This window comes from Phoxinus phoxinus (assembly GCF_949152265.1).
Source record: "Phoxinus phoxinus genome assembly, chromosome: 16".
NCBI lineage: Eukaryota > Metazoa > Chordata > Actinopteri > Cypriniformes > Leuciscidae > Phoxinus > Phoxinus phoxinus.
This window is the reverse complement of record NC_136891.1, coordinates 34,092,758-34,109,922: the sequence shown is the minus strand read 5'-3', so window position 1 is coordinate 34,109,922 and position 17,165 is coordinate 34,092,758. Positions and strand designations below refer to the sequence as shown.

Genomic DNA, 17,165 nt, shown 5'->3' with positions numbered 1-17,165 from the left:
TATTTTACAGTACAGCGATTGTTGTTGGTTGGATAAAAGATTCATACTTTTGTACTCTTAACACGACATAGACATTTATTATGGCGTTAATAACGCCTCGCCGCTTGCTGTCGTAGCTCTGAAATGCGAAAAACCTGTGCGCCGGTTTTAAGCATAAGTAGTGTACGTGTTCTACGCCTGCGCGTTGTAGTATTTGTTTTTTAGTTGAAACCCCTGATTTTAAGTTTTTATCGGCGTTTAATGTACAAAATGACAAGGTACTAAAAACTGAAGAAGAAGAAAAAACAACATTTACAGACATTGGGTCCCTCACACTCTCAGCCAAGAACCCCAAAACAATATGATATAATATATTATTTTTTTGGACTCAGATTATTGTAATGGATCATTTTAAATAAACCATAAAAGTATTTTCAGATGAATAGACATCCTAGATCCTCAATAAAGAATATGGTTTTATTAGACAATCACTTGTTTTTAAATTCAATATATTTTTATTGCTTTTTGACTTGTTTACACAAAAGTCACCTTACAATTTAAATTAGGACATTTTTTTCAACATTGTCATATGCAAAACTGAAAATAATTTTCTAATTGTTGTACATTAATTTTCTTTTTTTAGTGGCTCGCCCAAGTAAGGCGGCGATGTCTTGTCTTTTAGATATTCCACCAAGACTTCCAGAGTGTCCATAAGGTAGTTTGTGGAAAGGTTCTTGGGTTATATGATCATCTTCCATGCAATCCACTGGCACATACGTGTCTAGGAACATGTTGTATAGAATACAGCAGGCCTTCACGGCGGCGCTGGTTTGGCAGATGGAGTGCGTCTGCAGACACCGGAGCCTTTGAAAATGAGATCTCAGCGTATGGATAGAGCCTTGCACCACTGCCAGACACGACTGCACTTTCTGATTATAACACACTTTTTTCTGTCCGACTGTTCCATAATCGGGGAACGGGGTCAGGACGTGCTCTGAAAGTGGGAAGGTGGAGTCACCGACGATGTGCTTGCCATGTAGGAGAGCCACGGGGTCCTCCAGCAACGCCTTGCCGATCTCCGTGGCTAACAGTGCTCTTGAGTTGTGCCAGTTACTCGGGTGCTCTGCGGTCACATGGGCAAACCGACCCTTGTGGTCGCAAAAAGCCATGGGTTTTATCGAGTACAACCCCTGTGCATCTCTATACGCCTCTGGATCTGGCACATCTGTAGGCTTCCCGATAGGAATGAAACACGTTCCTACTACACACAGAGTGTCTGGTAACCCCACGGTAGAAAAGAAGCCCAGCACAGACGTCTCCGCGTCCTCCCCCTGAGGCCAGTGGATTTCATTAGCCAGATTGCTGGTAATAAGGACGCAGAACTCATCCAGCTGATCGCAGACGAGGGACTCTGTGATGTGAAAGCGGGTCGCCACACTGTGGTAAGACTCTTGGGTAGAAAGCGCCCACAGAGAAGCAAGCACCGCGTGCCACACGGTCCATCCCTCTTGCCTAATGGCGGTCCGTTTACAGGGCGCCAGCAGCCGTACCAACTCCTACAAACACAAACGGAACAATGTGTTCACAAAATACAAACGAGATTAGCAAAACAAGTAGGACCAGCATTAGCTTAAGTACCTCGGTTTGAGTTGGCGTCAGCTGGAAGTGACTCTTAAACTCACTTATTGTCAAGCTTTGCAGCACGGTATTGAACACTTCTCTTTCTTCCTCTCTGACACGTGAAAACAAATATTGTTATTTATCTAACATTTCATTATAAAGTTGTTTCTTGATGGAAACTTTTTTTCATCAAATGCTGTGTGGATCATCTTACCTTTTCAGATTATCACTTTGTTTAGTTTTCAGCTTCATTCTGTTGAAACATAAATAAATTAATATCAAAATAATAATTTGTATCATTGGTTTTTCCCTGCTGATTTTTTTCTCTCGCTTTTTAGTTGCTGCTGGTCATTGGCACTCCCAGGAGGAAAATAAAAAGGTACAAAGCTGTCACTGGGGCAGTACCCTAATGTACAAAAAATGAAAACATTTACCCCTAAATTGCACATCATAGTGTCTTAAAGGTACATATTAATACTTTAAATGTACATATTAGCACCTAGTGCCCCAGGCAGTGACAGCTTGTAGGCCTACCTAATTTCTTGTAAGTTAACCAGCAGCTAGCAAAGGTAGCTAGCCGAGCTGGTTTTTAGAAGATTGTGGGCAGACAATAAACCAGCAAATGAAGATCAACCACGTTTGAAACATTAATTACCAGTTTAAAATGGATTTTCAACAGGCTGGGAAACAGAATGAATACATCAAATACTAACTGTAGTGAGAGGAGAGCGCAGTGTTTGTTTACTAAATGAAGCAACAACGGCGATACTAATAAAACCATGAATAAAACTGTTTTATTCACCTGGCTTTCCGGCGAGTCGTATTTTTCTTGAAATATAAGAAATCTTCAGCATCATAACTGTCCGCTAATAAAAAAGCAATACATGTTTCCAGCGCCATGCTTTCCGGACTCAGTTTCAAAGTCATATATGTATTTATTATTTCAAACAGATCGCTTGTGTCTGAAAGTGTCTTGAGCTGAAAATGCCTTAAATGTTGAGGTTAGCTGGTAGCCTGATATGAAAACATGTGAAATGAGCAGCAGTGCTCCTGACTGAGGTAGCTCCGCTGTTGTTCATGACCACACTTAAGCCCCAGTTGGCCCGCTTTGGACCAAGATATTCGGTGGGACGGAACCCACTGGCCGTTGCCCCCGATGTGGACGATCATCCCCGAGCCCGTGGAAACCACGACCGCTCCTCCTCACTAGATGTTGGCCCGACACTGGTTATACTGGTGCAATGCCGCACTCTTATGGCAAATCCATATACTGTATATTATGGATTAAGAGGCTTTTCCCGAATGCCAATTGATTTTCTTCAGTGAATATTGCTGTCAAACCAGTCAATAGGCTGAAAATATCTTAAAGCAGCCCAAGATAGCTGGTCTCATCTGGTAAAGGCCAATCTAGCTGGTTCAAATGCTGGTAAGCTATAGCTAAACGGACGTACAAGTCTAAAAACCAGCCCAACTTAGTCTGGTTTAAAGTTTTTTTTTTTTCAGCAGTGATGGCATGAAAACATCTTGTCTCAATCTATTAAGTCAATCATAAAGCATTCAAAGTGTGCCTTAAAATCACATTCCATCGATAGATGGCACCAGAGTAATACAATCTGATTTATTTATGATTAATCTCCATGTAATATAGACAGCCTCATGGTTCAACTGTTAATAAATTCCACATTATTTACAAAAAAAAATAAAAAAATCATCAAGTGTCTCCATCTGAGTTGATATGATAGAGTAAAAACGAGAGGAAGTGATCATGCTCAAACCCTCCTCAATAACCTTTGCCATTTCCACTTCAATCCCATTGACCTGAGTGATGATGGCAGCAGAAAATAACAAATAAGAGCTCCAGTGATGAGACTGCTTACTTCAGACTTGAGAGATGCTCTTGCCGTCCTGCGTTAATCAGACAGAGTTAAATATGCAGGGAGTAATTGTGCAGGTCACAACCCTCATCTTAATTTACACATTATTAAATGGAGGTTATGCTCTATAAGGCCATAAATCTGTATAAAAATCAAACATAACAAGTTGCATGAAAATTAAGAAATTAATTTTGTTTCATGCCCAAATTTATGTCAATTTCTTTTTACAATGAGGGTCATGGTTATTTTAAAACTTTTACAGTTACAGGATTAATGGATATTCATTATTACACTCTAAAAAATGCTGGGTTGTTTTAACCCAATTTGGGGTCAAATATGGACAAACCCAAACGTTGGATCAAAAATGCAATTAAAAAATGTAACCCAATGGCTGGGTTTGTCCATATTTGACCCAAAATTGGGTTAAAACAACCCAGCATTTTTTTTAAATGTATATATTGTAAAATAAAGGTCATGTCCATAAATATTTTGTATTTGTGGTCATGGTCCCATTGCATTTCTGCTTATTTTGTACATTGACTTAGAAGTTCAAGTATGAATGGAGTAAACAAATAGTATCATTAGCAAACAGAGAGTAAAAAATATTAGCATATTGAGTTCAGTGCATAACTCGATATATAGGAATATATAGACTTAAATAAGTGGAAGTGTTTATTCATTTTACCCTGTGCTTTCTAATGTTCACTGAGCTATTCAGATGCTAAACCCACTTTAGAAATAGACTTGAATGCAGCGGATCACTGATGGAGATGAAGCACCGCAGTGGCCACCTTTCCTCACTGAAATCTTGCCTATTATTTTCCTCAAGAGGCTTTCTAGCCGTCGTGTCCAGCTGATGGGCGATGCACTGTACCCAGAGATGAGCGGGCAGGGGTGCCCGACAGGGTCAGATGTTTCTGCCCTCATGCCACAGCCTCTAATTCAAAAGCTCTTATTCTGCCAGACCCCCCGGGTCTGTGTAAGCCTGGCCTACGGTGATCCCATTGTCTTATTTAAAGCTACAGGGAACAGAAGTCATCCACCTTAGGATTCTGACACACCAATCAGCATCTGCGGTGTCTCCTCCAGCTGACCTCTCATGTGACCTTTGTAATGGGGCGAAGCATTGAAGAACGATCAGCGGTTAATGGAGGCTGGGATGGAGAGCGCTGTGGCCATCAGCGGTGCTAAGTGACCACTGTGATGAAGTGATTTTATAATCATAATACCATAATCCCATGATCTTCAGACTTTGACCCTTATGAGGTCATAATGGCCCCTTTCATTCAGCAACACATGTTGGCTCTTAAGTGAGAGTTCTCTAATTATAACGCTATATTTCTTCAACAAAGCACCATATTCAGCTCATTTACTAACTGACAGCTTTAAAAGGTTTGCATAACTACCAAAGTTGCACAACATAAGAATACTATAAGTGTGATGGATGACAGAGCAGATATAGACCAGATACAAATCAAAAGTTTAAAGATACAAATTTGATAAGCAAACCAACAATATTTAATTTATAACCCAGATAGTATTATTATACAATAACAGGTGTGTATATATTATTATATTACTATTATACCAGGGTTTTATCAGCTAGGTGATGATCACATGCATGATTTTTCTTGTTGCAACTTGACATGCAATTACGGTCAATGTTGTTTTCCAGTATTTTATTTAATTTGTACAAATTTTAACTAACAATGAACACATTATGACTTACCAGTTACCACTATCAACATATTTAATTTTTCCTTCAAACTAATTTTGAGCAATATTGATCCAATTAAATCCAGAAACTGACACTTTTTTAAATTATGAGAATCAAATGATGAAATATGACATTTTACACTAAATGATACTTGGAAACGAGCCAGAGGGCTGGTAATGAACTCAATTCACATTGCTATATTTGCTGTATTAAGTAAATCATACATTTAAATAATAATTATACAATAAACAGTTTTAGAATGAAATGTCTTTATTATTTGAAATAAAATTACAGCTTTACAAAAGGTGAAAATATAAGACTTTTTTGTTAGTATACGAATCCTCTTTACAAAGCAATCATCAACAGGTTTCATTTCTAATGACAGATCATCCAAAATCCTCATGTCCACTTTTAAACTGAATGCAGGAGCAACATTCAGGGTTTGTTGGATTTTAAATCCCCAACCGAGTTTCAGGCGTAGGGTTATTTCTTAACAGGCTCATTGCTTAAGGTCCAAAGTCACTGCTCGGATTCTTATCGGGGCAAAACGTGATGTGGGATAATCTCATATTTCCCCCAGTTCTCCTCGTCCTCTCCAGGGCTCTTGTCAGGGAAGGTAAGCTATTCCAGCTTTTGCGTCAGTTCGTCGAGCACGTGGCCAGAATATCCTCCTGGTTTTGGCAGTCAGGTCAGGAGTAATGACTTTCACCAATGCTTAACGGATAATGGCATTGCAGGGATGAAAGCTGTCATTCTTGTTAGACATTGCACTCATGAGCCGCGTATGAAAAGGCCATTTCTCCCCACACCGTCCTGTACGATCATATGATTGGACAAATCAAGCACAATGCGCTTATGAGGCAGTGTGATAGGCAATGGCTCGGCTCCATAAGACCAAAAAGCCAATGCGGCTTAAATGGATGTGTTGTTACGATTATTCGGCCAAGTAACTTTATCCTACATTTAGATTAGCTGCTAATGACTGAGGAAACAGTGCTTCGCAATCCAAGGAAAGTCCACATAACCATGCAAACAGCGAGCCTGTCAATCCCTCCGAGGAAGGCTTTAGGAGTTAAGCATAATTAACATATTTTAATACAGGTATGAGGCAACTAATAGATTGAAAATTATTTCACAACCACAAAAGAATGCAAGGGGGTTTCTTATAACTTACACTTTACATAATTTAATACATCAGAGCTGAGGAAATAAGCTTCCTATCATTAATTCAACTTTCTTCTTCCATGCCTTAGTCTAATTAGTCTATCAAACATTTAAATGACAGTATCTAAGCATACACTGAGGTGAAGACTGGCAACTCAAGCACATGGTTCGTCTAAAAGGCTTCATGTTGCGTCTGCCATCCTTTACTTCTCTCCTCTACTCACTGCAAACACCTTTGACCCTGAATAAGGTATTTGTTACAAGACCTTTCTCTAATGCACATGGAGTGCTTCCAGAAGTGGTACCGGTGCCGTGTGTGTGTGTGTGTGTGTGACGTGTGTGTGTGTATTCGTTACTACATAGGAAAATAGAGAGTATAAAATGTAACATGCTCTCTCAAAAATGCAGCATAACCAGTTTCATGTAAAGATAAAGCAGCCTTTTCTCGGATCACATATTTTTCATACCTTACATCCAATAATATAATACCAACAGCCTTTCTAATTATTGAAAAGCTCACTGATCCTCTCTGAAAAACAGTAGAATTATGTCTTTTTTTAACAGCCAAGAAAAAAAAAAGCACTGAACTTAAATCAATAGTGCAAATCACAAACAGTGCAAAACAAAACAAGAGAATTTAAATAGAAGAAGAGAATGTGATCCCAGCAGCTGGAGAACACCGCAGTCTTAGAACCAGGATGAGCTGGGAGTCCAGGAGAAGACATGAACCCCATCCGTCCATGATAACAGTGCCGTTGGGAGAGGGGAACCCCAGATCCGGTGCCGTCTCCGCTCAGCTGAACTTGTCCTGGATGTTCATCAGGCTGCTGCTGGACTTGGCTCTTTTGGCTGTGGATCAAGATGAAGGAACAGATTAAAACCAGACTGGCAGGAGATGCAGAAGAGTATTCACTGAGTGCAGTGTTGTGCCTGAACGCGTTCATGAAGTCGTTCATATTTTGGGCGAACGTGAACTGACCGTACTGTGTTACTGCTGATGAACGTTACTGTGAACTCGTTCTTTCTGGTGTCGGTGAACGGCACGCTCTCTCAGTTTAACTTCGTTCAATAGGGTTCCATTAGGCAAAAACATCCCGTAAACCGGCCTTAACCCATTAAAACCGGATCACACATCTGTGTGTGTTTACCTTTAAGACCGGATCACACATCTGCGTCATTTTGATGAGCGATGTCGTCTTTTCAAGGCACATGTCCAATTATATGCACTGTGATCATAATTATGGTTTCTCTGACGCTTTTATCAAAGGTGACATCCAAATAACACAAGAAACAAAATTAACAAATTAATATTGAAATTGTTATGTAAAGAAGTAGTAACTCTCTGTTTTGTTTTGGGTTTTTTCTATAACTTTGAATCAGTGATGTTCACTTGTCACTTTGGTACCTGGTAAGTATGAAATAAAAACGGATCTGTACTGATTTTCAAAATATTCTTGATGTTTTTGTTGTTTATAGATTTTTTTTAAAAATGCAGTTGAAGATTATGGCCAAGCAAGTCAGTCAAGTTGAAAGCCTAATTAGTAAGCTCTCAAATGCTCGACCGACTCTCCTGTTCGATCTCGTTCATCAAAATGAACAAATCAGTCATTTCGTTCATTTAAGGGGCTTTAAATGTTATACTATTAACTGGCAAATTCCCCGAACACATCCACTTACGCAATCTTGATCATATTCTGAATTATTTAGTCAAAAATCGTTTACATGGAACACATAATTACTTTACCTTCCGAGTCTTTCGTTCATTTGTCACGTGACAGACGCAATGAATGCATTCATAAACGACTCATCACTAAAATCAAAACTAAAAGCAGCGTGCAGGCGTCACATGATCATTTAAACGAGTTTTATGACGAGGTCGGTGAGGACGGGAACATCTGACGCACAGCTTCAGTGTTAAAACTGATCAAATAACTGCTGTGGTTCTATATGGGCTGTGGCAATCATTTTGAAAAATAATAGCTCGCAGCAACATGAAAAAAAAAAAGAACTATGAACTTTTTAATTTTTGAAACTGAACTATGAATTGAACTAGTTCATTTTAAAATTTGTGAACTGAACTTTGAACTAGTTCATGTAGAAAGTGAACTTTCCCAACACTGCTGAGTACAAACACAGTCTGTGTATTACACGCTTTGAAAGATGCTAAAAGTACTAGTCTTGGTGATCTCGTCTGCAAGTAATTGACCATGAAACCGGAAGCATGCACAGTTAGTCGAACACCTCTGTCCTTTTCCTTGAGCGTCTGCAGACCGTCTGCGCAGTTACTCACGGTGTATGAGCTTGCGTTTCTTCTGCTCCGAGTGCAGGAAGCTGCTGAGGTAGAAGATGATGGGGAGGAAGAGCATGAAGCTGGACACTGCGATGACCGGCACCGTCTCTTCCCGAGGCATCGAGCAATTATAGTTTATACTCCACAACCGCCGCGTCACGTTCATCTGAGAAGTAAGCGAGGTAATCAGTTTCATCTGCTACCAGTAAGGCTGAAAAGCATTTGTTTTCTTTGTTGGATCAGTGTGTTATATTACACGATTTTATCCAAAGCAAATTGCAATAAAAAATAATGCATTTTCATCCATTCTGTGAGAATCAAGCCGTGAGAAGAATGGTGTGAAATGTGTTTATTAAGACTGGAATACACTACATGACTTTAAAAATCTGAACATATTTTAAACACTAGGTATTACACACCTGCCGAATTTGTAAATGGTTACAGAGGAAAACTGGCCGTCATACTCAACCAGATTTTCAAGGTGTCCCTAACTCAACTCAACTCACCTAACTCACACAAGCTGCGGCGCAATTGACCGTTCGCAAAGCCCCGCCCCTCTTAGTTACTGTCGCTATGTCCAACAAGCTACGCCGCTCTCACACACACATCGCGGAGCAGAGAGACACTGACAACACACTGACAGACACAGACCAGATACTTTTGGGTTACTTTTGATATTAAACAAAGTCTCACCTTTCAAATTTGGTCATTTTTTTTAAGAAATGTAAACAATAAATAGCATTTTGTGTCTCTTTAATGTGTGTGACAGGTCGCTGTGTCGCCTCAGTTAAAGCCGCTCGTGAACCGATCATCTCTTCCTTCTAGTTCATTTATAGCATCAAATAAACATGAATGAACATCGGAAGGAATGTTGTTTTAACCGCGGAAAGACGTCAGTACACTCCGCTTCTCAAGCTCAAATCCTCCATGTTAATCTACTAACTCTCCTGACCGCTTTGTCGGACAAAATGGCGGATGGTGAAGTATGATTGGTCAGATCTGCATTATATGACTGACAGACAAGAACGGTTTGACCTAAAAATATCAAAATTTAAACTACTGCGGAGACAAAGACAGCTACATCTTGGATGCCCTCGAGGAAAGATAAAACATACCAACATTTAATTTCAAAGTGAACTATCCCTTTAACATCGCAAACTAAAGAAACTCCAACTTCCCAATATCTGGACTCTGGACTCAACCAGCGTCGACTAGCTGTACAAACGAGTGTTCAGAGCAGTGTAGTGTATTCCAGACCTGAGGAGCTATTTCACAGTTCCCCCAAACTTGCACATTGTAAAACTTAATTTACTAACTTTTGGACTGTTTTTGGTCAAATGACTGTGTTCGTGTGTATTAGCGGGTGCTTACCGCGTCTTCTAGATCAATGCAGAGAGTTTGGTTTTTCTCCATCCTACCGTAGAGCTCGTTCAGCCGCTTGTACGAGGCTTTGCAGGCTTTGCAGAGTTCGGAGTGGTTGCTCTGCTCAGAGAACGGGAAACTCTCAAACTCAAGCACTCATCTGAACTGCGCTCGTATTGATCAAGTGTGAGCCGTTCGATGTTACCTGGTGTTGCTGAAAGCAGGAGAGGGACTGGTTCAGACTGGCCATGAAGTACACCGTCTCATTGGAGAGAGCCTCTTGATCTCCGGTCAGACATTCTAATGAGAGAAAACGTGCATTTTTACACATGACACAATTTTTTTTAACATTGCAAGTGGTGCGAAGTATATTGTCTGGTTAAAAGTGAAAATGAAAGAAACAGAGTTAAAGGATTAGTTCACTTCTAAAAAAACTTTTGCTGATAATTTACTCACCCCGATGTTTTATAAGCACAAGCGTGTGTGTGTATGGTCCTCCTTCCGCACATCTGTAAACACTGACTCGTCAAGCGTGACCTTTTCAGCGTAACTGCGTATCACGTGACGTCACGAACGCGCATCACAGAACAGAGCAAGGCGAGCGCTTGTGCTTATAAAACTTTATTATTTATGTTTGAAATGACGATGGTTTCGCTAGATAAGAGCCGTATTCATCGTCTGGTGTCGTTTAAAGCCCGTTGAAGCGGCGCTGACACTGTCATCTGGACCTTGACCCGTTTGGGGCCCATTGACGTCCATTATATGGAGAAATGTGTTCATCAAAAACCTTCATTTCTTTTCCACTGAAGAAAGAAAGACATGGACATCTTGATGACATCGGGGTGAGTAAACTATCAGCAAAAGTTTTTTAAAAAGTGAACTAATCCTTTAAGAGAACGGATCCAGTCTAATGCTAGTTTCAATTGAACCTACAATGTTCAGGTTGTGTAACTCACGCGTGCATTCTGCAGATATCCAGATCTCGTCCAGTTTGTTGAAGAGGGTATAGAGCAGCATCAGCCTATCAGAACGCATCAGGCTGTCATGACAACTGACGTTTCCAGGACCCAGCTGTGAGAAGACACAAGCACACATTACCTTCTACATCTGCAGACCATAACTTACTTTATAACAGCAGTGTGTGTACAGTGACAACACACACATTAACCAGCATATGTGTTCATCAAAATATATACAGTGTACCGCCATCTTTAGTTTTAAAAGGTGCAATAAGAAGATGACGAAGATCCACAAGGACTTGAGTTATTTTAAATTAACTTAAAATAGCTCTTTAAGCTCACTATAATATTCCAGAGTCAGTGTGAGTCAGGCTTGCTGAAACACACACACACTCTCTCTCTCTCTCTCTCACACACTCTCTCTCTCTCTCTCTCTCTCTCTCTCTCTCTCTCTCTCTCTCTCTCTCTCTCACACACACACACACACACACACACACACACACACACACACACACACACACACACACACACACGCCACAATCACGAGACACGAGTGCATGTGACCAGCGGTTGAGACTTCTGTCAAACAAACATCCTTCAACATGTATAGGCACTTTTAGTGTTATGGACATTTAGAGTAAATTACACTTGTAATGAACACTTACCTGGTCCGATGATATATTAGTGTATATCTCCTTCAGACTGATGAAGTCAGAGTAACAGTTCTGACAGACTTTGACAGGTCGTGCGTAAGACACCAGGCAGTTGGCGTAGGTCACGTAGCGTTCCCCGTAGATATGAAGCATTTTCATACAATACTCGCTCACTTCCAAGTCATCTGGGAACGCGGAGGAGAGACTGAGCGAGTGGAGGAACCCCGGACCGCTCGCCGGCGACACCGGGCGCTTCCCTGCGACATCCACACTCAGCTCCGACGGGTCAACCGAGCAGTTCGCGATGCTAATGAATGTAAACGCCCATCCTGAAAATAAGCATGATACCACACATGAACATTTCGTTAACAAACCCATATCGTTTTGGACTCTAAATACAGAACGCCGTTGCTTCGCCTGACTGTGCACAGCTTCCTGTTTTCTTTTTGCCTGCGTCTCGGTCACATGACTACGGCAAGTCTCGCGATGGACGGGATTTTAAATGACAGGTGAAGTTGAAAGCCCAAATTCCACTTGTTTTGTGTCTATACAATTTATTTGCAATGAATCATTCGCTTTAATTTTGATATATCATAGATAGGATCATAGTGCACAAGTAGGCTATAGCCTATTATAGATAGAGCTGAATTAATTCAGTATGTGATTGAATGTTTTTAACAAAAAATATGTGTGATGCACATTTATTTTATGAAATATACATTTTACCTTTTATTTACTGTATTTAACATACTTGGATGATTGTTTACACTTCTACCGCGCATCAGAATGGGACTTTTCGTCGGTTTTTGATCATACACACATAAATCTAGGCTATTGGCTTTAATTATCACCACCACTAATATGAATAAATTCAAGGTGAATTTTGAAATGTCCGCAGCCTCAGGAAGAACAAACACTTGATTTACGAAAATCTGGAATAAACACCTTAACTGTATTCTTTTTTTCATTAGTGTGTGTGTGCGTGTGCGTGCGTGTGTGTGTGTGTGTGTGTGTGGTGTGTGGTGTGTGGTGTGTGTGTGTAGTGTGTGTGGTGTGTGCGTGCGTGTGTGGTGTGTGTGTGTGTGTGTGTGTGTGTGTGTGTGTGTGTGCATCTTCTCTCTTCTCGGTTTTTGACACCGCGTGCAATTTCGCGAATGTGTTAGCGCGCGCACGCGGCCAAAAAAATAATTACGGAGTCAAGGTAAACGATCTGGGCTCCGATTCTGATTGTGTTAATTGTCGCAAACCCTCGAATCAAGCCACTGCAGTCAATGGTCTTTAATGTGAAATTAGTGCCTCTTGATAACTTGCAGTCCGCGGCAATTCTGCAGTCATGAGAGCCTGATGGAAATGGGGGACTCGGAAAGCCTCGCATTAAGGGCTATTCTACTGCGCGCTGGTGTCTGGGGGTAAATGCGCAGGTTTGATGTCGTGGATTGTGGCATTAGCTCTCCACTGCAGCACTGTTATTGTGATAGCCTTAAATTGGATGATCCAAGTCACCCAAGGCTGATTTCATCGGTTTGCAAGCAGAGAGCGGTGTTCAAAATCACCCACATATATATTTAAATCACTAGCCTACCTCACATGCCCTGGAAGAAATAATAAATAGACGAGTATTGATCAGTAGGAAACTAATCAGGATTGTATACAGGCAGGCCTACAATTGCCATGTGCATTAAAGACTTCATTTGAATGCGCAACGGAGACAGAAGCAATTGAGCGAGGACAAAAATCACTAATTAGGCTCCTAAGTGAAGCATCTTCATCGACTCGAGAGCTCTCGAGCAAAGGGATGAGCCTGGATAACTTATGTTGAAAATTATAAAAGTGCATGTGGCTCAAGATTGTCCTAATGAATTCTTAAAACGAAAAGCAGGTTTTTAAGAAAGACAATAATTTCATGGGTCATCTGATCCGCAATCATTTGTGAAAGAAATGGTGCCTGCACATGTGTTAGAGATCACATTAACCCGAGCGTTTTAAATCCTAACAACATTTTGGCATAAAACTTTTAGATTGCTGTAAAAAATGTGGCTGCAATTAGTTATAACAACTTAAAATTTGTTGAGATAACTTAAATATCCAACTCAACTAAACTAAAGTTAACTAAACTTAATATTTTAAGTCAAGCATGAACACATACTTTTTAAAGTTGAAACAATGTTGGATTTAAGTTGTGATAAATAATCGCAGCAATTTTTTTTACAGAACTATTTTTCTTTATCATTTATCTCGTCAAAAACGTTATTCACAATTGATGATTTTTTTTTTCACTGTAAAAAAAATGTTGGTTGAACTTAAAAAAGCTATTTACCTTGTTGCCTTACAATTTTGAGTTCATTGTAATTACAAATTTGAGTTAATATGAAGAAGAATGGTTTAATAAACAGAAACTCGAAATAGTGTTATCTTCACACATTAGTTATCGAAGTTGATTTGACAAAAGATAAAAAGTTCTGATAAAAAATCATGTTTTTTTACAGTGTAGATAAATATAAGCTAAATATAATTAAATGTATAGCCTAAATAAAAAATTAAATACAATACAAAAATAGGGTCTGGTCTCACTGTAAAAAATGTGGCTGCGATAACAACTTAAAATTAGTTGAGATAACTTAAATATCCAACTTAACTAAACTAAAGTTAATTAAACTTAATATTTTAAGTCAAGCATGCACACATACTTTTTAAAGTTGAAACAATGTTGGATTTTAAGTTGTGATAAATAATCACAGCAATTTCTTTTACTTTTCTTTGAAAAGTAAGTGTTCATGCTTGACTTAAAATATTAAGTTTAGTTAACTTTAGTTTAGTTTAGTTAAGTTGGATATTTAAGTTATCTCAACAAATTTTAAGTTGTTCTAACTAATCACAGCCACATGTTTTACAGTGATGGGAGCAGTTAAGGGTTAACTAAAGACTGCGCTTTAAGCCGGGGTCTGAACCTGGAGAAAGAGGAGCTGTAAAGTTATGCAGAAGTTATTCTCCATCCTTTGGTCCGTCCCTAATCCCCCAAAACCGCGTTCTTTTATGCAAGGACTGTGCCTCTTTTCTTGTTCTGCGTTGCCTATACAACATAAAGTCAGACTGCATTTAATGCTTACGGCGGGATGTGAGGGGGATTTCGCCAACGCGAGGCCCCTTTCGCCGAAATATTGCTCTCTAAACGTCGTGTGAGTCTATCAACCCAAAGCGACCCCAGATCTCCCCCCGGTGTCTGACTCGAATGACAAACCAGCCCGATTTCACTGCATCGCTGGGAAATGTTGGGGCTGATAATAGAGATTTCGCTTTCATTTTTTACGGTTGACTTGGTTATTGTTGCTTTTCTTTTGCCCTGATTCCTTCCAGGGATTAGGCCTGACTTCCCCACTAGCAGCGGCCAAAGTGTCCCGAACTGGGGATGACAACTGAAGAGGATCAAGGCTTGGGCTATTCTGCCCTCTGAGAGGCGATGGAGCTGAGAAGAGCTCCAGGAGAAAAGCCCTCGCAGTCTCGGACAGGAGAAACGCGCTCTCAATGTTCAATGAACGGATCCCACTAAACAGCTTAGAGTCCTGCAGCCTAATTCATCACAGCTAACTTTCTCCTTAAAACGTGAATATCAGGACAGGACCTCACTCATTCGTATGCTATGGTGGCCCTAGTGTAAAAAGAAAAGAAATCAGAAAAAAATAAAATAAGACTTGGAATTGTATTCTTGAAACAGCATTTAAAAGAAAGGCACAGTTGCTTCATTTAAAGTAATGTGAACACAAATTTTGATAGGCTAGATAAAGCTTTATAGTCTATGCTTAGTATTAGTATTAGTATCATTTGTAATGTCATGACTGACAAGTGACAATCCTCTCAAACATAAATTTATCACAACAATATTTAATATAATTTCACTGTAAAAAAATGATTTTAACGGTAAAGGCTGTAAAAATGCTACAGTGAAAAACTGTTAATTGGTTAACAGAAAGTTTCCTTATACGGTACTGTGATCGATCTAATTGTAGGCTACATTTAATGTAATTTTACTGTAAAATACCGTTAAATTTACAGTTTTTGAAAGTGAAATAAACAACTCATTGTATAATTTACAGTGAAAAACTTAAATTGACATTCCCACAATTCACTGCGTGACACTTCACATTTGATGTATTTTTATTGAAATAACTGTTTCTTCATAGTTTTCATAATTTTTTTCTAATCAGTTATATACACTAGGGTTTTATGTTACATTTAATGTTGTTAAATTAATGTTTATTGCATCTTTAAAATTTCATGTGTGTTACCATGGTGTTTAATGTTTGTCTGAATGACAGTGCAGCTTCATGCATGAACTTTCTTGTGGAAAAGCTGCTTGTGATGAGCTTTGATTGATCATGTGACTCTCATATCTAGTGATTGGTGGTTATCAGTGTATTACAATGGTACAAAACAGGTAGTAATACTTCAATCGGTCTGTAAAATAACATATCAGATAATGAAATACGGTTTATTACTGTACATTTTAAGTTAAGTCTGTAAAACCTTAAATGTTGTTACTGTATTTTATACGGTAAATTTCTGGCAACCACAGCTGCCGGTATTTTACCGTAAATTGAACAGATTTATTTTTACATTGTGGAAACATACTTTTAGCCTATAGCCACTATTTTAGTGATCTTATATGTGATTACTGCAGAACTTAAAAATAATCAAAAATGTATAGCCTTTTTTTTTTCTTTTTTTTTTAACAATTTTTTTTACATTTAGGACTATGTCACTGCTTTAATAAAAAAAAACTCATATCAGCAGTGAAAGTGGAACATGGTTTGTCACTGGCCAGGTCAATCTCAGCCCCAACCACTATAGTTGATCCATCATTTAGATCAGTTTGGACCAAGCAAATGACCATATGACCTAGAATAAAAATGTAAAACCAGTTTAAAAGGTTAACACTCACCAGCCACTTTATTAGGTAATGCCTTAATTCTTCGTGGCATAGATACAACAAGGTTCAGGAAACATTCCTCCGAGATTTTGGTCTATATTTACATGATAGCATCACGTAGGTGCTGCAGATTTAGGTTTTGCCTCAACAGTCCCCAGATCTCAATCTAATAGAGCACCTTTGGGATGCGGTACATCCATGCTGGAAATATTCCGCTCCACCACATCCCAAAGGTGCTCTTGGATGGAGATCTGGGGACTGTGGAGGCCATTTGAGTATCGTGACCTCAGTGTCATGTTCAAGTAACCAGTTTCAGATGATTTGAGCTTTGTGACATGGTGCTTTATCCTGCATCAGAAGACACACTGTGGTCATTAAAGGATGGACATGGTCAGGTAGGCTGTGGCTTTTAAACAATGCTCAATTGGCACTAAGGAGCCTAAAGTGTGCCAAGAAAATATCACCCATACCATTAAGATGCAGGATGGATCCATGTTGTTTACGCCAAATTCTGACCATACTGAATATCGCAGCAGAAATCGAGACTGTTCAAATCTTGCAAATTGCTGATGACGCTCAGCGATGCTCTTCTGCAGACCTCGGCTGTATGAGTGCTTATTTGA

The 17,165-nt window shown here is 39.5% G+C and overlaps 2 protein-coding genes across 3 annotated transcripts; both read right to left on the bottom strand.

Annotated features, from left to right (window-relative positions):
- Positions 1 to 231: 231 nt before the first annotated feature.
- On the bottom strand, positions 232 to 3,034 carry LOC306983766 (uncharacterized protein; the record flags this gene model as incomplete). Of its 2 annotated transcripts, none has more annotated exons than XM_079584434.1 (4): positions 2,402 to 3,034; positions 1,814 to 1,852; positions 1,618 to 1,711; positions 232 to 1,535 (listed from the first exon to the last, which is right to left on the bottom strand). In XM_079584434.1, exons 1-4 carry the CDS (start codon positions 2,524 to 2,526, stop codon positions 591 to 593), a joined length of 1,203 nt encoding a protein of 400 aa, XP_079440560.1. In that variant the 5' UTR covers positions 2,527 to 3,034. The 2 variants fall into 2 exon arrangements, with proteins under 2 accessions (XP_079440560.1, XP_079440561.1); XM_079584435.1 differs by having other exon boundaries at positions 591 to 1,535; positions 2,690 to 2,908.
- A 2,411-nt stretch (positions 3,035 to 5,445) lies between these two features.
- Positions 5,446 to 12,098, bottom strand: ostm1 (osteoclastogenesis associated transmembrane protein 1). The gene is made up of 6 exons (XM_079639487.1): positions 11,631 to 12,098; positions 10,963 to 11,077; positions 10,212 to 10,306; positions 10,016 to 10,126; positions 8,645 to 8,810; positions 5,446 to 7,203 (listed from the first exon to the last, which is right to left on the bottom strand). The coding sequence occupies exons 1-6, from the start codon at positions 11,994 to 11,996 to the stop codon at positions 7,148 to 7,150; spliced, it is 909 nt and encodes a 302-aa protein (XP_079495613.1). The 5' UTR covers positions 11,997 to 12,098; the 3' UTR covers positions 5,446 to 7,147.
- Positions 12,099 to 17,165: the final 5,067 nt, after the last annotated feature.

Coding starts and splice junctions, on each gene's coding strand:
- ostm1 (XM_079639487.1), bottom strand. CDS start 11,996: ATGGGTTTGTTAACGAAATGTTCATGTGTGGTATCATGCTTATTTTCA. Junction 11,078..11,630: donor CTAATATATCATCGGACCAG/GTAAGTGTTCAT, acceptor GTCTTCTCACAG/CTGGGTCCTGGAAACGTCAG. Junction 10,307..10,962: donor GATATCTGCAGAATGCACGC/GTGAGTTACACA, acceptor TTCTCTCATTAG/AATGTCTGACCGGAGATCAA.